Source organism: Melanotaenia boesemani, chromosome 11 (assembly GCF_017639745.1).
Source record: "Melanotaenia boesemani isolate fMelBoe1 chromosome 11, fMelBoe1.pri, whole genome shotgun sequence".
NCBI classification, from domain to species: domain Eukaryota; kingdom Metazoa; phylum Chordata; class Actinopteri; order Atheriniformes; family Melanotaeniidae; genus Melanotaenia; species Melanotaenia boesemani.
Window position 1 is genome coordinate 9,927,055 of NC_055692.1, and position 22,707 is coordinate 9,949,761.

At 37.6% G+C, this 22,707-nt stretch overlaps 1 protein-coding gene across 5 annotated transcripts in view; it reads left to right on the top strand.

Moving 5' to 3' along the window:
• The window catches only part of jak2b (Janus kinase 2b), a 31,461-nt gene extending 12,961 nt beyond the window's left edge, over positions 1-18,500 (top strand). For all 5 annotated transcript variants that reach the window (XM_041999827.1, XM_041999828.1, XM_041999830.1 and 2 more), the window contains 15 exons: positions 248-434; positions 3,393-3,517; positions 3,632-3,766; positions 4,843-4,930; positions 5,453-5,580; positions 5,784-5,922; positions 6,192-6,343; positions 6,844-6,994; positions 7,403-7,539; positions 7,858-8,047; positions 9,905-10,029; positions 10,118-10,290; positions 10,847-10,964; positions 15,637-15,750; positions 17,665-18,500. In XM_041999827.1, the coding sequence (XP_041855761.1) occupies positions 248-434; positions 3,393-3,517; positions 3,632-3,766; positions 4,843-4,930; positions 5,453-5,580; positions 5,784-5,922; positions 6,192-6,343; positions 6,844-6,994; positions 7,403-7,539; positions 7,858-8,047; positions 9,905-10,029; positions 10,118-10,290; positions 10,847-10,964; positions 15,637-15,750; positions 17,665-17,772 (2,070 nt within the window). In that variant the 3' untranslated portion in view covers positions 17,773-18,500. The remainder of the gene's footprint in view (positions 1-247; positions 435-3,392; positions 3,518-3,631; positions 3,767-4,842; positions 4,931-5,452; positions 5,581-5,783; positions 5,923-6,191; positions 6,344-6,843; positions 6,995-7,402; positions 7,540-7,857; positions 8,048-9,904; positions 10,030-10,117; positions 10,291-10,846; positions 10,965-15,636; positions 15,751-17,664) is intronic.
• The last annotated feature ends 4,207 nt before the right edge of the window (positions 18,501-22,707 follow it).

The window sequence follows — 22,707 nt, forward strand, 5'->3', positions numbered from 1 at the left end:
CTTTATAAGTATTTAATGTTGTCACAGTTAAAGTAGCAACACAAATGATTCAACTGTTGCAGGTCTGTTTCACAAGGTTTTATTAATTAGTTGCAGACATAACTGCCTTCTTGTATAGTTCAACATGTAGACATTTTTGTCTCATTTACTCTTAAATGAGACTTGACATTGTGATATTTTAGATTTTCACATTTGAACTCTAATAGTCTACATTTCTACTGTCTGAACACTTCTTTGTCTCTGCTAGGTGTATGATGCAGTAGATTACAAGCATTGCCAGATTACCAGGTCTGCAGCCGGAGAGTTTAATCTCAGTGGAACAAAAAGAAACTTCAGCAGTCTGCAGGAACTGCTCAGCTGCTACCAAAAGGAAACCGTTCGCTCTGACAGCATCATTTTCCAGTTCAGCAAATGCTGTCCTCCTATGTCCAAAGGTAAAAAAAAGAAGACAAATTTAGTAGGCACTGCACCAGGGCTCCATGTGTTTGCTACCATTAGATGAAAGCAGATACAGAGTGGGCATTACAGAAGAGCTTTTTGTACATTAGGTTTGTGAATGATACAAATGAGTATATAAATACCTTCTGGATCCTTGCAGGGAAATGCTCCCTTTTTTATCTCCATTTATTCATTCAGTTGTTTATATTTCTATTTATACTCTATGTACACTGGTTTTTGATACAGCTCTAAAAATGGGCTATGTAAAAAGTAATTACAGTATTCAGATGTAGTAATCAAGCTGGTACCTGCAAAGATCCAGTTGTCTAAATGGCAAGTTTGCAACACATTTGCAGTGTAGACAGTAGAACCGGCTTTTACTACTTCATCAAGTGTTTAATTCCAGATTGTAGAACATGAAATTAGAAATTTCATGTGTCATGTACGGCCAAACGATTTGTGGTCACCTGCAGTGTTTATTTTATTTTCCCCTAAAACCCAGAGGTTACGTCCCGTAAAATGCTCTTCAAATCCATCATTTCTGAATTTGCTGCTTTTTTCACTGTTAGGCTTTACAGGGTTTGCTTCCGTCTTTGTTTTTCAGTCCACATTGAACCTTCATTTCAGCACAAAAATTACCTTAATTGCATAGTCTGTCATTTAAAAATAATTTCTCTGAACCACCAACGAGAGCTCCACCACTAAAAAAGCATTTGAGCCAGAGATAGTAAGAATCTAATTAACAGATGTTTGTCCTTGACTGGTCTTTTGTGAGAGGTTGTCAGTAGGGCTGCAACTAATGACTATTCCGATGGTCGATTATTCACCGACTATTAAAACGACTAGTCGACCAATCGGATTATGTATCTCATGATTATTATATATGGATCTTATTTCACTTTCAGCTTTGAAATCTTGCATGAGGTTGTTAAGTAAGTCCGACGTGTCTCCTCTTTAAATGTTCGAGCATTGCAGACGTACTTCCGTGGTACACAAGGTCCGCTTTACAAATCTCACATGTATTTAATTTATTTTGTAAGTTTAACGTGAAGTTATCCCAGACTTTTAACGTTCTCCCCCGCCGTTTTCCTGCCTGGTCCGCAGAGATAGGATTAGAAGACGATGTCTCACTCTGTAGATTTTTTTATTGTCGACAATGTCGACTAATCGTTGCAGCCCTAGTTGTCAGATATTTGTGCTACTGCCAAAAATCTTTTGTCATGATGCACTACTGTTTTGTGGCCTTGTAGCCGGCGATATAACATCTGTTCTACAGTAAAAGTTCTTTATGGATCAGATCAGGTTAAGTTGGTCTGTGTTCAAGCTGTGCTTGGACACCACTTTTGCCCTGTTTGCACATGCGAAAACTGGGAAGGGTGTTGTAGAAGTAACTACCAAGAGTCTGGGATGAGTAAAAGTATATAAGGTTTATTACAGGAGAAGAATAAAATACAGGCAATACTTTCAAGTTCGAGAGCTATCTTGCTGACTCCGGAAGTCGACAAGAGGACTCTGCCTTGCTGCATTTTAGGAATCAGTTTTATTCAACCTGATCCTAGCTGAAGGCCAGTCTCTAAACTGATAAAAAGGAGAGGGGAGACTAGAAGGCGCCCGCTCTCTTACTCTCTTGCCCAAACAGGCTGCTATTTTCTAAACAACTGTTTGTATCTAGCAGCTGCCCATCAGTCTCAGCTTTTCCCCATATCACGAGTCTGGAAGAAAAGAGGTCAGCCTGACCTCACACAAGAACCCAACAGGAGAGTAATAACTTCAATGTTCTATATAAGGAAAATTCACATTATGAAATGTAATTGAGGGTAATAAATGAATAAATATATTATATGAATAAAAGAATGATTGCACTTGTGATTGTTATGGGTAAATATGATTGATTACCATATGCATTAAAATTACTTCCACAAGGGTACCCTAATATCCAACCCGTCTTACATTGTTGGGACCCTTCCTTTTGGGGTACCAATCTAACCGACCCAACCCGAAAGGTGGAGCTTGACAAACTGCAATCTGTTGATTGGTTGAGGAAAAAAAATGTCACTTCATGTGCAACCTGGCATAAAACAAAGCAGGATTGGCTCCTTGTTTAGAGCAACACATTTTCTTTTTTGTTGATTAATTCTCTTGTTTTAAATGGCGTTACGGAGCACTGCCAAGAAGAAAGAACACAAACTGTTGGATGATCGCCATTTTGCTTGTATTTTGGTTATACTTTAAGGAAGGTGTTGAGATGCTATTACGTAGCTAAGGCATATCACTATCCAACTGATACTCCGCCTCTCAGGTAAGGTTACGGTTGACTGTAGAAATGCCCTCCCCTCTCGACCTGTTGGTGGAAATAAGGCTTTTGATCAAGTTCATGCTTTAGGCTTTTAAGGATGACGCAGATGTGGTTCAAGATTACAGTAGTCATTGACATCGCTGTAGGACAAGGCAGCATTAATCCTTCAGTTTGAAACTTGTAATTAAACAATCAATGCCCACACATGGATATGCTGTAATGCTGTGACATGGTAAAGTCTCACTAATGCAGTCCATGTTTTTCCTCAAAGTCGATCCCTTTCATCCTTCCTTTGAATGTTGACTTTCCTCTTCATCTGGAAAATTGGGAATCTTTCTTGGCTGCATATTAAATTTGAATGTTTGTTTTTTTTTTTTTACTCTTCTTCCCTACAGTTGTTACGCACTCCTTTTCAGGGTGATGTAAAATGCACAACTACCAAGTTTAAAATTCCAGTATTCTGTAAAAGAAAAATATTTAGGTTGTTGATGAGGAAATCAAAGCACACAACTTCTCTAAACTCTTCATCATCATCATCTCTTAAACTTCTATTTCTATTTGATACTTAGGTTTTTTTTTTGTTGTTGTTTTTTATGTTAGTAGCACAAATGTGAATCAGTATGTATTAAAACTGATAACATTCCCTTTTTACCAACAGAAAAGTCCTGCCTCCTCGTGTGCAGGAGTAACAAGGGCTCAGAAGTGCCTCTGTCTCCATCCCCACAACGGCACAACATTAGCCAGATGGTGTTCCACAAGATCAGGAAAGAAGATCTGGAATTTGTAAGCTTAGTTAGCACGTTCAAGTCAATGATGTCTATATATGTGTATATATATATTTTTTTTTTATTGTTTCAAGTTATTGTAAACTTCATGCGCTTGTGATCTTTCTGCCAGACGGAGAGTCTTGGACAAGGGACATTTACAAAGATCTTCAGAGGGGTCCGAAAGGAACTCGGAGACTATGGCTGTGTGCACCAAACAGAAGTTGTCATGAAAGTTTTGGACCTGGCACACAGGAATTATTCTGAGGTTTGTAGTACCAAATTTTGTATTTAATGCCACACTGAAAGTGGTATGCAAATGTTTTATTATTAATGACTTTCCAAACAGGGAATCCATAGATCTACCCACATACTTTAATAAAAACAAAAGACAGATCAACTGTTGCTGAAGCCATTTTAAACTGGTCAAAAAAGACCCACCAGCTGCTAACATCTGACTACATCACAGTTCAGTTCCATGTTGAATGATGTTTCAGTAGTTGCTGGAGTAGTATAATAACTGGTGTGCAGAGATGTCAAAATTGGTATCTGAAGTGTTGAATAAATGGTGTAACTTTACTTTTGTGACAATAACCTTGTTTACATGCAGAAAAACACAAATTCCTAAATCAGTTAGAAGTTATCCTTACTGTGCATGCTTTACCTTTGCCATACATTAACATAAATCCACACTTTGTTACACTTATAGCTCTTTTCATTTTACTCAGTTTATTTAAAAACAGCAAACATCCATCCATCCATCCATTTTCTGTAGGCAGTTATTCCAATGCAGTATCATGGTTTGATACAAGTTTACTACAAATAACTTGCTTTAGAGTTTAAAAGAACTTAAAATTATTTAGGCGGAGAAACAGAAATTGGTAAGATGGCATTAAACACACACACACACACAGAGCTGTGTTTGCTTACATGGGAAATAACTGCAGCTATTTCAAGTCTGATTGTTCTGCGCTTGTCAAAATGATTTTTTTAACTTCTAACATATGATGTATGTTAACTCACGTCATGCCCGAAATAAGTGTACAGGTCTGATCGAAATTGTAACCCATTTAAAGAAATTGTGCGCATGCAATACGTCTTACAACTGATGGTGTTAAATAGCTGTACAAAAGATCATGTCAGTGAACTGGTCCTTGAGCTTTTCTGTTAGGGGCCTATGGTATTTGTCCAACAAGTGCCATTGTTCTTTGCATATTCAGTTATTCCATCTCAGGTAAAAGATGATAAAGGTGTGTGTCATGAAAAAACATGGTTATTTCGTCCTGTTTTTTCTTTTTGAGTAAACATTAAAATATTTTGGTTTTCCATCTGTTTGTCCTGCAGTCTTTCTTTGAAGCAGCCAGCATGATGAGCCAGTTGTCTCATAAGCATCTGATTCTCAACTACGGCGTGTGTGTCTGTGGGGAAGAAAGTAAGTCTGCTTCAGAGAAACATACAGCAATGTGTCATACTATATGCCCTTGCACAGTTCATATTCATTAAATATGTGCTATAGTAATTGGGATCTCATGGTGTTAACTGTTCATCATGCTCTTCTGTAATGCTGATCATCCTCTATAACCCAAAGCTGAAAGCATTGATCAATCTGTTAGTGTAGTGGGCTATTCTTAGAAGGATTACAATACCCTTCACCAGTGTCTCCTTCACCTGTACCACTCTCTAGAGACTTCTGCTGCAGCTTGTACTGTCTGCATCTGCCCTGGCTAACCTGCACACATCACTTCTACTTTTTTACTTTTTGTAATTAATAGCATTTGTCGTTTTGAATTTTTGATGAGTTTTGAATAAACTGCAAAAATCAGAAATTGCAGATATAAAAACAGAAAGGACATTCAGTGTAACATGTGAATGATATCACATTATTGCATTTGAAGCTTTCTGTTGTATTTTTCTATTTATTTGAAATGTGAAAAAGACTTTTTTCCTTCTCCAGACATCATGGTGCAGGAGTATGTGAAGTTTGGCTCACTGGACACCTACTTGAAAAAGAACAAGAACTCAATTAACATTCTGTGGAAGCTTGAAGTGGCAAAGCAGCTGGCCTGGGCCATGAACTTCCTGGTGCAAATTCATATTATGTCAAATATTGATCAATATCAGTGTCTTTATTGCATATGTCTTTGTAATGACCTCTTTAAGTCAACACTTTTAATTAACTGAGTACACATAATTTCATGAGTAAGATTACTGAAGGGAAACATTGGGAACACTAATGAGGTTTTAGTGTCGGAAAGGGATTAAATCTCCTTTTTTTATTCTTGCAGGAAGAAAAGCATCTTGTTCATGGGAATGTATGTGCCAAGAATGTTCTGCTGATCAGAGAAGAGGACCGCAGGGCTGGAAATCCCCCTTTTATCAAACTCAGTGACCCTGGTGTCAGCATCACTGTCCTGCCAAAAGAAAGTGAGTTTATGTCTAAGCTTTAATAAAAGGCCATAACCCTCTTTAGTCAGCCAGGATCAATAGGTTACCACTTACTGCATCATGAGATGAGGTGGATTATTTTTACTGTTTGTGTTGTGCTTGAGGACGTTGGGGTAAAAAAAAAAAATGAAAATGAAAGAATTAATTGTGATATGTCAAATGTTTTTTGTTTGTAATGTTGTTTTATAATTTCAATGTTTTTTAAATTTCCCTCTGGGATAAATAAAGTATTTTTCATTTCATTTCAGTCCTGATTGAGAGGATCCCTTGGGTGCCCCCTGAATATATCAAAGACTCTGTCAAACTGAGCCTGGCAGCAGACAAGTGGAGCTTTGGCACCACATTATGGGAAATTTGCAGTAGTGGAGAAAAACCTCTAGCAGCACTGGACAGCTCTAAGGTATGTAATATGGCCAGAAACATATGTGTGTGTGTGTGTGTGTGTATATAACACATATATTTTAATGTCAGAATTTATCATTACAGTGTTGTATATAAAGTATTGTGTTGTGATTCTTTAAATGTTGTAATATCTCAGAAATATCAAGTCAAATACATGATATATTCTTTTTTTTCCCTTTCTTGTGAACACAGAGAAAAATTTATGTAAACGCTACTTTGGTTGGTAATGATATAATACATGCTGTCGTCTAAACAAAATGTTTTAATTGTGGGTTTTCTTTACTGTGAAATATAATTAAACTGAATAATAAATAATAAAATTTTGATTGCTGAGCCCTAGCGTGAGTGAGCATGTAAGCATTTTTTTCTACATGCTCAGATTTGAAAAGTTTAACAAAAAGTTCACTGTTTGGAGTCTTGATTGATAATTTCCTTCAGGGTGGTGTAATGTGAGTTTGCATCCACATACCTACGTCAGTCATCTCTTATACATCACAGAAAATCCTGTTCTATGAGGACCGCCAGCATCTTCCTGCACCAAAGTGGACCGAACTGGCTAATCTGATTACCAGCTGCATGGACTACGAGCCCACATTCAGACCCACATTTCGTGCAGTTATCCGTGATCTTCACAGCCTCTTCACACCAGGTTGGTTTTTTTCCCGCTAACCAATCAGATTATTTATATGTTTCAGATCATAAATCTTGACACCCACATGGAATATCAGATTACTTGAAATACACCCAGTCAGATGGAGGTTATTTACAAATTATGGAAATGTGGTGAGCAATAGAACAGGGATCAAATTTGGGTTATTTTTGTTATTCCTAATTATTATTTTTCATCATTTAGCTAATTTTTCAGTCAATATAAATTGTTTTTCATTGTGATATGTATTAAAATCAACAAAAAGTGCTTAATTGAATGATCCACTTTTCATTTTAAATGTCAAACCAAGCTCGGAAGTGATTGAAGTTTGCTCTTTAGATGTTGGGTTGCTGGAGACATTCAGTGAGCTCTGTAATGAACATAATATTTTTCTCTTTGTGTTCCCAGACTATGAGTTGATTGTTGACAGCGACATCCTGCCAAATAGGACTGTGGGCTCTAGCTGGACAACTGGAGGGTTTGAGAACCAGGAGCCAGCTCAGTTTGAAGAAAGACACCTCATTTTCTTACAACTCCTGGGAAAGGTATAAACAAAGTGTGGATATTAAGAATTTTTAATGAAGCTGCTTCCATTCCTCACAGCTCAGTGAATAAAAAGATCAGTTACATTTATAGTGTGTATCAAATACGGTTTGGAAACTTAATTTAGCCATCAAAGGTTTTTAGTATTTTTTAGTGAATTATCATCAGAAAATGGTTCAGTAACTTATAGTTTTCATGTTAACAATATCTTCATATTACTGTGTATGTCACTTGCCTCTGTGTGTGTATGCACCAAATTATTATGAAATAAAACTAGGAGTTAACAATGGTGGCACACTTGGGTTGGTTTTGTCTTTTAGGGAAACTTTGGCAGTGTGGAGTTGTGCCGCTATGACCCGCTGCAGGACAACACAGGAGAGGTCGTGGCTGTGAAGAAACTCCAGCACAGCACCGCAGAGCACATACGAGACTTTGAGCGGGAGATCGAGATATTAAAATCTCTGCAGCATGAGAACATCGTGAAGTACAAGGGTGTTTGTTACAGTGCAGGTCATTCTCACTGGAATTTTAACTATGTTGTTTTGATGACTGTTTTTCTTCTGAATCCTGCCAATCTGAGTAGATTTTTTGCTCTTCTGCTCTAAATGTATTTATTGCTAAACTGAGTATTTAACATCAGTATTCTTCAGAAAAGCCAGGAAAAAGCTCCCTGCTGTTCTAATTCATTTGTCACTTTGATTTCAAAGAGCCGGTGTGTTTAGATCTGGGTGGATCCAAAGGATGGGTCTTTATGTTTGAGACATAGCCAAGTAGTTGCATTCAGTGGCTACCTGACACCCGGCAAACTCCCGTTTGAGCTAAAGCGGGTGTCTATGTTCACATCTTTGATCCTTCTGGACCTTAACAGTAAACTCCATCTGCGTAGCAACTGCAGGCATTATGTTCTTTCATCGTGAAGTATGATGTCTGTAAATTAGTAACCTGGCTGCTAGTACAGCTTTTGGTCTGTGTGTCCACTTCTAGGTTTAGCTTTTTCTTTTTTAAGTTTTGTTAAATTCATATCAGACAAGTAACACATTTGCAGTGTTTATACTATCAGACCACTGAGACTAGCAAGGGCTCCAAGCAGAAAATCTCTTTGCCTTCTAAATTATGGGGCCGCATTGCTGATGCATTACATAAAAACATACCTACTGTCATGAACATCACCCAGCAGTAACGCTATCACAAACCTGCTTATCTGATTTCACCCAATAATATTATTATGACTATTGTTTGTGAAAATGCACTTAAAACAAATCTTTCAATGTTCAGCAGTAGTCCTGGTAAGAACAAATTCAGGCAATGTCAGCATTGCATGGTGAGACTGGACCAAACTCCAGTATGTTAAACCTTAAATTTCAGTGTTATACTTCATTATTTTATACAGTTTTATTATATTGAAAATGATCACTTATCACAGTATTCCAAGGAAAATGCAGTAGATATTGGCGTATACTAAATTGTGTTTATAAAGGTTAACTTGTTAAAAATTACTCAAATTGTAATCAAACATTTTAGTAAGAAGATTGGGATGTGACATGGACAATATCAAGTGGTTCATATTAGTCACATGTAAATGCACTATAGCATAATAATGCTGGAGTCCAGAGAGAAATTAATACCCAAAGGATGCCAGGACCAGTTCTGATCAGAGATTCATAAAATGGAGAATGTCTTGGCTCCACAAAGTGGAAGAGAATGGCAGTTCACTTAGTTTAAGCTGGATAAATTTGTGGCATGATAGCCACTAGGGGACTCTGTACAACAGCACAAAACTATAGGAAACAACTACACAGAAGGGCATAGCACCTTTCTTTTTTTAATAAAAATATAAATCCATACAATATGATAGTTCTAAGCTAAAATCACAAGCTTTTCCTTATTGATAAATCCCATACATTATTAATATCCAGCAGAAAACAATAAAAAATGTGGTGAGGTCTATACAACCTCATATCTCTTTGTCCAATGTTTAATGGTTAGGTTTTGTTTTTTGAAGGGGTTTTTTCTAGTAAATAAACTAATTTTAGAGAATATCCAAGTTTTTGTAAAAACTTGGACATTTTTTCTTATTTTGGTTTAAATTTAATGGTAAAAAAATATTTTTAATCCTTTTTATTTTATTTTATTTTTTTTTTTTGCGAAAAAAACATCCTATTTTTTTACATGCTATAATCAACGAATCTAAGTTCACTATTGCTTCGCTTTAGTGGAATGTAACCTTTGTTTTTTTAATATCCATCCATTGAACTGAGTCTGATCCATCACTGACGTGGTCAGTTTTTTAACAGTAACTCTTACAGTCCTAAATGTCTGTTATTTTGTGTATTTATATAGCATTTAACATTTTTTGGTTTCTCTTAGGTCGACGAAATATTCGTCTCATCATGGAATATCTTCCCTTTGGAAGCTTGCGGGATTATCTAATGAAAAACAAGGAGAGGATCGACCACAAAAAACTTGTCCATTATGCCTCTCAGATCTGCAAGGTACTGCAGCTTGAACTCCCACTAAATGCTATCTGGAGCTCCTGACCACTGATTAAAATATTTGTTTGTATATTTTATATTTTCAAAGGGAATGGAATACCTGTCAAGTAAGCGGTATATCCACAGAGACCTGGCAACACGTAATATCCTTGTTGAGAGCGAGTTGAGAGTGAAGATTGGTGATTTTGGCCTCACCAAAGTTCTGCCTCAGGACAAAGAGTACTACATGGTCAATGAGCCAGGAGAAAGTCCCATATTCTGGTAAGAATTATTCTGTTATAAAATAATAGTTATTTATCCAAATTAACACTTGGAGGGATTTTTTTTTATCCTATTTCTTATGGACTTAAATCAAGTAAGCTCTAAATAAGTTTTGTTTTTTTTGTTTTTTTTTTCATAAAAACGTTCAGCTTTTCCATTAAATTTCCAAATTAAAAATACTATATTAACTTCTATGTTCAGTAATCAGCGATAACATTAACAATATTAATATCAACACCACTGGAGTCTCGTTTTAGTAACAAAATGCTGCAATTTTAAACTAAAAAGAGAACTTAAGCAGATCCACTTAATTTGATGGACAACAAAAATGTTGTTGCTCTCTTAAACATTTTAGCACTAAGGCTACCACTAAATGCAGCTATCATGTAATTCATTAATTACTCAGCAAAATGATTGTTCAGTGACAGCCTGCTTTTATTTTAAATTAGTTTTTTATATGATATTACTCTGGAATTTAAACTGTGATACCGACAGTATAGAACCACCCTAGAATAGTAGAGCTGTTACCAGCAGTCATATGATGCATGTTTTGTAGGTATGCACCCGAGTCCTTGACCGAAAGCAAGTTTTCTGTGGCGTCAGATGTCTGGAGCTTTGCAGTGGTGCTTTATGAGCTCTTTACCCACAGCGACAAGAACTGCAGTCCTCCTGCAGTAAGTAACACCCCCGTCTTGGATGCATGCACTGGCTTTAAATGTTTAACTGAATTTCACTGCTTTGAAAACTAAATGTAGAAAACACTGTGAAAAATACTTGAAATTTACAACCTGAATTCCAACAAATTTGGGGCCCAGGGTAAAATGTCAATAAAAAGAGAATGCAATGATTTTGAAATGTTATAAACCCATATTTTATTCTCAATATAAACAATATGTTAAAAGATGAAACAGACATTTTGCCACTTAATGTAAAATATTAGCTCCCTTTTAATATTGGTGGCAGCAATGCAACACAACGAAGTTGCCACAAAGTGATGTTTACCGTTGTGTGGCATCCCCATTGTTTAACATCTGTAAACGTGTGGGGAGTGATAGCAAAACATCAAGCCCAAATAACTCCGATACAACATGGAGCACTTGTAAGACAGTGTACCTCACCATAATGACTTATACACATCCCTGGCATGTAACAGATTTAATTAATTTAAAAAAAAAAAAAAAAAAAAGCCCTCTCCCCAGCCACATTCACCAGCTCGTCCGAGGGGATCCCAAGGCGTTCCGAGGCCACCTTAGAGAAGTAGCTTGTCCTGGGTCTTCTGTGGGGTCTCCTCTCAGAGGGACGTGCCTGGAACGCCTCACCAGGGAGGTGTCCAGAGAGCATCCTAACCAGATGCACAAACCATCTCATCTGGCTCCTATCCATGTGGAGAAGCAACAACTCTACTCTGAGCACCTCCCCGATGACCGTGCTTCCACCCTATCTAAAAAAAAAAAAAAAAAAAAAAATGTTACTGTGAAAACATAAGTGTTATGAGTGCCACTCATTGCAGACAGCTGGGGCTTGTTCTACATGCAAATCCCTGGCCCTGACGTCCATTCGGAGTGGCTGGATCAAATGCACTCCGGTCTCCTCCCCGTTAATTGGCTCCACACTTGGCCAATCAAACTGCAGCTTGGTGGAAAGCGGAAATAAAGAGCTGCTGCAGTGTTCAGTCGAGAGGGAGAAGTGGACAGCACAGGCTGCTTCCCCTCACCTTAGATGAGAGAGGCTGGTTAGCGCAGACTAATGCTCATCTCAATAAAACGTGTACTGTTTACCTTTTACACCTGTCCACGACGTACCTTTGTGTTGTGACCATTCATACTCCTGATATGGGACGTAACAATAAGCCTTCTCATAATGTAATAATAATAATGACCTCTTATTGGCAGTTCCCAGGACAGATCTACAGCTTTTATTTGAAGTGTAACAGATTGGGTTTGGTGATTGGTTCAGAGATTATTTGTGATCAGCACTTCTGACCACCACCTTTTTACTGTAAATCTGGCAGATGGATTAGTTGAGCCCCTTAAGTCCCATTTAGGAGCTCTTTCATTTGACTTAAATCCAAAATGTTTACCAACTGATGCTGTGGCATTTGACTTTGAAATTAAGTCTAATATCAATATCCACAAATGCCTGCTGGGATGCACTTTCTTTTATGCAAGTGAAACTCCTCTACATAAACACTGGATGACTATAAAGCTTCTCGTGCTGAAGAAGATGGATGCACAAAGATTGCGTCATTAAATGGTGCCATCTGCCGCTATTTCAAACACCACAAAAATCTTGGAAATGTGGAATTTATGTTTTATTTCACTCAGCCCTTTCTATTGAGGTGAATTAAGGGGACTAAAAAAATAAGTGTAAGACAGTTAGGTAATAATTGTGACAGTGTCAGGAGTGTCAGTCTCAGAATGTGTCAGTATACAAAATGGTAATGCCTCCATACCAGCAAAACAGAAACCTATTCATAAATAGAAACGGCTTCAAAGCACCATAGCAGTAACAGTTAACGCCGCAAATGACCTCAAACCGGGTTCTATAAATCTGTGTTATAGGTACACACAGAGCCTAAAGCAGCTAAGCTTTCAAGGGTTTGGACTGTAGTTACTGTCACAATTGATTTACTTCTGAAATCTTTCAACAAATTAGGGTTACCATACGGACAGCCATGTCACATGGAGACTACAAGAACTTCCATTTACTGCACGTGCTTTCTTCTACATGTTTGATGGTTCTTTTTAAGGGTGAAAAAAAAGCATCAAGAAGTGCAGACTCAGCACTAAGCTCCTTTTCAGGATCAAGCATATTTCCAATTTGCTGATGGTGATTGGTGCGTCTAAGAATTAATGCACACTGCAGCTGTTCAGAAGCAGCATGTTTTTCAATTACAAGTCAGTCTAAAATCACATTACAACTAACCCTTACTTTCACAAATCCCCTCGGTGTTGCTTTATATCCTAGAATGAATGGGACAGTCACTGTTGCAACATTAATTACGTAAATCGTGCATCTAGGAGCGAGTGTGGCTGTGATTGGTTGTTTCTGTCTTTTTCTTTTGGCCCTGCAATAGACTGGCAACCTGTCCAGGGTGTACCTCACACCTGCTAATTGCTGGGATAGACTCCAGCCCCTTTCAACCCTGAATTGGACTAAGCGGTATACAACATGAATGAATGAATGTGCAACTAGCTGTGATTTGAGCAGTATTGTCTGTTTGCTGCTCGACTAATATATTTAGTCATTTATGGATGTAACTGTGAACCAACTTAAAAAGTCTATAGAAACAGAGCAAGTCTTCAGTAAGATTCTTTAAAGCAGCTCATGACATGAAAAAAACATGTAAACCTTTGAGTTGAGCAAACGCATTAAGCAGAAATTTGTCTCAGTGACTTGTCAGTGTACACAGTATTTGTATTTGGTGTCACTTTACAGTGATTGATGATCTGTAAGGCGGGGAAACAAGCCCTGACACGTGAACCATGAGAGCAGTTACAGGATTGTTTGACTTCCTCAGGGAAGGAACCCCCACCCCACCACCACCCCATCCCCCACCTTCCTTTACTAGAACTGTCCTAATTCCTGATGTTCACTTGAACACATGATGTAGATTGCTTCAGTGTTTCTGACTTCATCCGCACATTTCAGGCATATTTGCATGAGAAGACTCAGTTGAACCTGTGTTTCAGTTTGAATCATGTATGACTCGACAACTAACCATAAGCCCTTTCCAGACATGCACTCCTTTCCATTAACCTGACAGCAACTGAACATGTCGTAAAGTACACTCTGTTCACTTCTTGGAAAGGAATTTAACTGGGAGCATGTTTCAGTCAGGTAGCATAACTGGATAAATAAATGTTTTAAAAAAAGCCAGCGGTTCCACGTGATTATGTGGTTCAGCACCTAAAGATTTTTTTTTCTTCAGAGGTCGAAACGTATCCCAAGAGGTTAAAGATGAGATTTTTTTTTTAGATCTGTTTTTAGAGCTGATGCAAAATTCATTTATAATTTTTAAGGAAAGTAAGAATTTTTATAAGAATTGAAAAATAATTTGTCAAACATTCTCTTCAGTGGGCTTAAACATACAAAAATGTATTATTTTTAACTGTGTCTACTGTTGTCTTTGGTACAACTGCAGTATGCATTATCCCATTATTAATTTTAATGGCAACATGGCACATTGCAAGGAAGCTCTGACCACATGCCCTCATCCCCTTGCATTGCTTTTCATTAATTTGATTGTTTTGAGGTCAAGCTAGTCCAGTTGGTGCTTTTTCTGTGACATTTTAAAATCAGAATGTGAATAGGTTGGACCTGTAAACATATGCTCCTCATTCTCAACATGGCTCATGTCTGAACTGCTCCAATCAGTCATATAAACAGACAGATGTGACGGGTGCGATGGGTTTTTCTGACGTGATTGAGCAGATGTTTAAACTTTTCTCTGCCATGTTTTTAGGTATAATAATAAGCTGCATCACCACTAAGGTTTCTTTCCAGTTTGTTTTAGTTTTTCTATGTCTAATCCAAACCAATCAAAGTTTTTGAGCTGTAACTTTCACTCTGACCATAAAACAGTTTTGAGATGCTCTTGATTGCTGTTTTACTAAACAAAATGCAGCACTTTTTATTTTTTTTTTTAGATATATAAAAATCAACGTGTTGAACTATATTGTAACTATGAGAACTCTGACTGTGGAAGCGGTGTTTGGTGATGTAAACATCACATTTTGCTTGAACTGAACCCTTGCTGCGGAGCAGTGTCGACCAACGACGTTTGACTAACCAGCTTAAACATCTAGAAGGGAGATAGTCATCTGCTTCCACCTACAACCTTATGCTCATCCTCATAGTAGCTGTAGCTGTGATATGACGTTGAAGGAAAGCTATGCCTCTGTACACTGTGAAACACACACAGTATTACACAATGCACAAACATGTCTGGACTGTGGTTGTTTCTGTCACTTTCACTGGCATGTCTGAATAAATTGAGAAACATTAATTGAAAGGTGAACATTGTGTGTATGAGTGAATGCCATCATTATAACAGAATAAAGAAAACCATTCATGTTGCATATTTCATGTATGTAAACGTCTTTAATATTATGTCCAGTCTTGACGATTTCCAAATACTGTGTATGTTCTGGCTCTTGCTGCCAGCATGGCAGGTGTCTGAAAGAAGTGAAGAACATTTATTCAAAAGAGATTTGACTCTCATAATGTCCCAGTCATGACAAATTAATGAAGCCATTAATATTACAAAACATATGTGTGGTTATGACTTAAAAATAAATATTTTCTCATTTTACTAAAACCTTTTCTTCTTGTCCTCCTGTTCAGGTTTTTATGTCTATGATGGGCAACGACAAGCAGGGACAGCTGATTGTTTATCACCTCATCGAGCTCCTCAAATCAGGCAGCAGGCTGCCTCAACCTCTGGATTGCCCAACAGAGGTAAGAACATTGACCTGTCTGGCCTGTTTTGTGGGTTATGTGTTTTTTTTTTGTTTGTTTTGTTTTGTTTTTTCTTTTCATTGGGTTGCTTCTCACACGTGGAACAAATTCCCAGAAAACTGCAAGTCTGCTGAAACTCTCAGCACTTTTAAAGGGGGAGAAGGAGGGGGGTGTGCAGTCCACCTGATACAACACATGCACAATAACCCATACAAACAGTTGCAATAACTCATACGTGCAATAGTGAACTGGGAATCTGTACCACCTCTACTGTGTGCAATGCTTGTTTATATTGTTTTATTTAACTTATTGTTATTTATTGCATTCTGTTTGTGCTTTTCTTGCACCTTGTTGCCTCTATTTTGCTTTGTACCTGTATATATTGTGTCTTGTGCTTGTCCTGCTTTACTGTTGGTGTTGTATTGCTGCTGGTACCCAAATTTCCCTGAGGACTCTCCAAAGGGATTAATAAAGTATTTCTATTCTATTCTATTCTATTCTAAATCAAGGTTTAAAACGATTTGCAACGTTTTATTAAAACTACTGTTAATATCTCAGAGTGGAACTTTTATGTCTTGCATTTTAAATTTTTCTCTTTTTTTTTTAGCTTTTTTTTTTATTTTTCTTTTAGTTATTTTTTTATAAGTTTGTTTTTAATGTACTGTGTTTCTTCTGCACTCTTCTGTAATGCGTTTAATAGTGCAAAGCACTTTGAATTGTCTTGTACATGAAATATGCTATACAAATAAACCTGTGTTTGCCTTTTCCTTAAGGCTGCTTTTTGGCCATATCCACACTGAGAGGAGTTTGGGTGTTTCTGCTAAAGCTAGGCAGTTGTCTTTTATGAATTGGCTTGTATTAGGACAGTTCTGCATCTGTCTAGTACATGAAATGGTCAGTACAAATACAGCTGCCTTGCCTTATAAATTGGCCCAATGTGGATTTGTTTTAGTTAAATTACAATGAATTGGCATCAGTTGATCAGGTCTGTAAACTGAATTGAATTAAAGTTTGTTTTTTTATTTTTATCTCTGGACATTTAGCCCACATGGAACAGGTGTTTTGTTAGACTGAAAATGCCAATTTCTGTAACCAGGTCCCAAATTGAAGAACTCTGAAACTGCCACCGTTTTGTTTTTGAGTTTGCAACCCATTTGCATCTTTCCTGAACTGATGAAGCAGTAGTCTGACCTTTCTCTGAACCCACATGCACAAACTCAGCCAACAGCTACAACAATATGAGAATACAGTGTTTCATATGTGCTGCAGAAGCTACTTAGCATGATCTGGCTTTTACAGCAAATGCCTTCTTTTTAGCTACCATCTTTTTCTTATGTTTTACTTTGCGGTAGTTTATGTGCACGCTCTCTATGTTATTCTCTGTTTTTGGTGTATTTCCGTAGCAGCTTTAAAAACTTTAAAATGAAATCTGTTTCATCTCTTTTTGAAAGTCGCCTTAAACTGCAACAAAAATGTCAACTCACTATAAATTGATATTAAGATGTTTTTTTCTTAATAAATTAATACATTTTGCAAAATTTAACAACAAAATGTTAAATGAAATATGTTTGGAAAATAACGGGTAGATTAATGATTGTAGGTGATTGACAGCTAAGTTGATATTTTTGGGGTGTTCAGCTGCTGTACCCCAGCTGACTGGCTTGTGCGGGTTTTAGACATCAGATTTTAAAAGCTTTTGTAACCACCAGGAATGAGAAAAATGTTGTTGTTGGCTCTGTTTAAGAATTCATCATCCAATAACCGCTTCAAACGAGGTCTGTCTTTTGTTACCATACACAAGCTGAGATGTTCCTGTAAATGTTTCCAGATCCTACAGAATCCAGCCCTGTGCAGCAACATTTAATGAGTCGATTCTTTTAGCTCCTTACTGACGACACTTTTTCTTCCCCTCAGATACAAGAAATCATGGAGGAGTGCTGGGATAAAGACTCCACTTTGCGTCCTTCTTTCAAGGAGTTGGCCCTGCGTATCGACCTGTTCAGGGACAGTAAGGAGTTTTAAAATCGCCTGAAGTGCCCTGCTCCTCTCCAGCAAAGACACTCAAAATGTAGTTGCCCTGAATGTGGCAAAGGGAAAAGCGAGGTCCCTCTCCCACTGGTTGCCGGCATGTGGCCAAGCAGCACAGCTGGAAGAGTGGTCGTTTCAGAATGAGGATCTGCTCAAAACCTACTGCCGAGGTGCCTTTCAGCGGGCACGTTTCTGTTGCAGCCTAGTGGCCTGGAGCAGATTGGAAACGTCTGGATGGTCAAACTGTTGAAGGTTGTGTTGCTGTAAGAGCAAATGTTTGGTCAAAGTTTAAAAGAAGACTTGAAGAGTTTGTAGTGACTGTGGTAAGATTGTTGCCAGACCTGAAGCTAGAGAAGCTTGACGTAAACAAGTTGTGTGTGTGTGTGTGTGTGTGCGCGTGTGTGTGAGTGAAATAGAGAGAGCATGTGTGCTTGAATATGTGTGTCCATAAAAATAGCTAGCTGGGCTAGCTCTTGCCATTCCCCATGTGCTGTCACCTGAGGAGAAATGGACAATATTACTGCAGTATTTTTGTGTACATATGTTCAGAAAAATTTTATAATTTTATAAAAATTAAAATATGGTAAAAAACTATATTTGAAACGCCGGCAAAGCGTTGTTGTAAATTAAGTACGCAAAAAGATTACTTTAAAAATTTGTCATTGTTCGTTTTTAAATGTGAACAGTGGTGTGAAAATTAAAGAACATATCTGTGAAGCTAATTGTTGTGGTGCATCATCGCTTTTGACTTCATCATAATTTTCAGTGTACAAAATAAACTGTTGAAATAAAAAAAAAAATTTACAAGAACCTGAAAACTAAATACTTTAAAGCTTTGAAGCGTTTGTGTCTTTACATAATCCAGGAATGTTGTCTTGTAAACTAGTGGCATAGTAAGCTTTTCAAAAGTGGGGGGGGGGGGGGGGGGGGGGGGGGGGGGGGGGGGGGGGGGGGGGGGTGGTTTTGGTGGTCCATTGGCGGGTGGTGGGTAGACAATTCTTCACTTGGGTAAATGCCAGATGTCCAAGGGTCAGTAAATGCAGCATATAATTTATATGTTCTGCATCATCTCTACCATGTTTTAGAGCATAATGCAGCATTCATACAGCATCATCTGTCTCAACAGTCAAACAGTCATCTGTCAAAAAACCACCAGATAAGACGACTAAGTTAAAAAGCCTATATTAAAATGATAAAACTAATCTAGTTAAAAACCAATTTTTCTTTTATCATTGAAGTGTACGTTTGTGCAGCAGTGATAGTCATACAATACAGCGTCACACAAAGTAAAGTTTTTCTTCACTTTTTTTTTATATTAGATCATCATTTAAGTTGTGATAATCAGTTCAATATTTCATTAAATCTAGACCTAAAAAAAAAGGTGTCTTTTTTTTGTACCACCCTTTTCCTGGTCAGTGTCTTTTCCTGGACAGCAGTGACCAAATGAGAGCTTCATAAAGCCCATGTAAGGCCTGGTACAGACAAAGTTTTTTTTTAATCTGATGAGATTTTTTTACTGTTTGAGACCTCACATGGGAAGATAAAAAACATCAGGTATGTAACTGTTTTGATCATACTGTGTGTGGTGTGGTCCGATAATCTCATCACAGAACAACACACACATAACGATGCTGTCCTGCAGCCGATCTACAATCTAGTCCTCTGAGCCAGAAATGTGGCGTGACCAAACGTGATCTAACAAAAATGTAGAAGAAGAAACAACAATAAGAACCGGAAAACACAACACCCAGCATGGAAGAGGATATACAGGATGAGGGAATGATGGTGCTCTTTGGACTGTTAACAGAAAAATCCAGAACTGAAAAAAATAACAGACTGGAGACGGCGTGAAGACGACCTTATATCCTTCCTTGTTCCCCAGTCAGCTCGCTCTCTGATTGGCTACGTTTTGTTCGACGTCACATTCCACAAACACACAACTCAGGAGTCATTGGCTTTCCACACACGAGTGAAGATATTTTGTCGTAAATATTGAACATATTTAATATTTCCAATTGTTGGCCACAACCCGTTTCGGAGCAAATTATCGGGACGAATTCGCTTTTAACACACCTCTAACCAAATGATCATTTTACAGGAAGATCTTATAAGACTCAAGATAATCGGGCGTTTGCCGACCTTGATCGGGAAGAGCAAAATCGGGACAAAAACAGCCTGATAATCTTTATGTGTGTACCAGGCCTAAGCACTTTCAAGAAAACAAGCCCAAAAAGCCACAACCTTGCGAGTGATGATATTTACAAGCGACTTCACAGAAAAACAAGCCCAATAAGCAGACTTTGCATATACTAAATATACCATGCATATACTAAAAAGCCACGGACCCCCTGCCCCACCCTGTGCTGAAACCATGCTTGATTTCATGCTTTCAAAAGTAAAATTCTCACTATAAATAAATAATTTTAGCTGAATCATAAAGCCAAAGTTAAATAAATTAACATAAAGCCTTACATTTTTTTTTTTTTTTCTTAAAATAGGAATAATGTGTGGACATTAATCACACTGGCTCTTATTGTTCAAAGCCTCAGGGACCCCTGAGCTCTTTGGGGGACCCCAGGTTGAGAACCACTGATCTAGGTTACCATTTCTGATAGCTATGAAAATGTGGGACTTTACTCTACCTCTACTATAATGAACTCAGATTTAAATTCAAGTGTTTTTAAGACTTTGCTCATCTTCTAAGACACACACGCTGAGAAATGTACATACTGTCACCCCCTGTGGTCACAGATTCTGATGGGTCACAGATTTTGGTGTAACACATGATTACTTTTTTAAACTTAATACTTAAAATGCGGGTGTTGAACCCTCTAACCCAGAGGCAATTCCAGACTCTCGGAGCTCCAGACAAAATTTCACAGGGAGCCCCCCTAACCCTTACAGTAATTTTTATATTTTTAACAATATGTTTTGTTGTTAGATCATTAAATTACTCAAGTGAAACTTTTTAATGTTCTTTGACAGTTTTTGGTATTCTATTTATTTACATAATTGATTACTAGTCTAATATGATTTAACATGGTTCCAATCCAGAAGATTAAACCACGTGCTGAAGTCTGCATTATGACTCTTTTTTTAGGAATACATTAACAGCATAATACAGCACATAAATACATGCAGTTTTCAGAAACATAAAGCTTACTCGACATACGGAAAATAAAATATAAACATACTTGCACACACTTTAATCCATGAACTGTACATTATCCAGATTTCTTGCCAGTAAATTCTGTAACTTAGCATTCTTAGTTTGACAGTTTAGCTTTTCTGGACACAGCTTTAATTAGAAAAACAAAGAGACTATTGTTCCATCTGTTTTTATTTTCAGCTTTGTGATACCCTGGTACACACACCCAGAGGAGCATGACCAATCAAGCTGCTCTGAGCTAAATTAGCTTCTGTATTATCTGCATGACTTACCACCATCTTGGTGTCTTTTTTAGTCTTCCTGTTCTTTGTTCTTTCTTTTCCCCCTGCCAAAAAAATAACTCCTCTTCATTTTGATATACCCGCTCTCACCTGTTTGTTTACCCAAAATGCACTGCTGTTTGCATTAAGAACCAGAGGTGGGGCCCCTTTAGGAGGTTCTGAGCCAGCCGACCACTGTTCTTGCAAACTCTCCACGTTGTCCCTGCTCTGTAGTGATTCAAAGTTGGTCAGCCCTCAGGGGCCTCCTTCTGGCTTGGGGCCCACACATTTGCCTGGCTTGCCGTTGACAAGTGGCGCCACTGCGTCTCGCCGGGTAAAGTGTGTGTGTTAAAACACCCTCATCCTCAGGGTGCGACGCCCATGTTGTAAACGGAGTCTTAAATTCTTCTTAACAGGAGCACAATAACTTGTCAATGCAATTTGTGAAAGTGCTTTGGAAAGATTTGACATTTCTATGCATTCATAAATGTATGTAGCCTTGAGCTGTACTACAGTCACAAGGGAAAAAAATGTGTTCACATTTTTTCAAATTCTAAAATTTTAGATATGACATTAAAAAAATCCACTTGTCACAACGTCTTAAAATTAGGTTAATGCAGCTTCAGATGGGCTGCAAAGCATTACAGTTTTTCCCATTTTCCAAAAACCAAGCCAGAATGCAGATACTGTATAGGAAAACAAAAGAGACCTTTATTAAAGAGGATAAGTGGTAAGAAGCAGGCACGTGTTGCTTATCAAATCTACCTGACCAATTAAATAATCATCAGCAAGTGTGACCTCTATAAAGATAGAATACTGGTTATAGATGTATTATATATAATAATGGTATTGTGACATGTCATGTAATTCATGTGTGCATGTGTACCTGCATGTGAGCATATGTGTGCAGTATTTGAATTAGGGTGGCCTTGGTGTGTGTATGACCCCTGGTCTGACTTTTTGTCCAAGTCTGGCCCAGGTGTGCCATAATGGGATGTCCAATACGCTCCATTCATGTGAATATATCTATGGGCCGAAAACATTGTTAAAAAAACAAATGCATTGAAATATCCAAAACATTTACTAAAATTAGAACTGATGCCCTCAGGTTTATTCTATTTTCATTTATATATTTCCAATATTTCTGTATTTTTCCTGTACTTAAAAAAAGAAAGTATTGTATGGTAGATTTCATATAAGTACATATTTTTGCATTACTAGAATGTTTGTTATTGAAGTAAATTTTTTTTTTGCATAAAAATGAAATATAACCTGCTTAGATTTTGCTGTGTCACAACGTTTTTTTGGTGAGAGAAAATCCAAAATAATGATTTCACTGTCAAAGCACTGAGCCACCTTATTGAATGGCTACAATGAAAACACGAGCCAAATAAAATTATAACCAATATTTCAGAATAATTCACAGAATAATTGTGGGGTGTGTAAGTTTGAAATATTTTGATCCAGATCTTACCATGTAAATGCTACCAGTGATTGCTT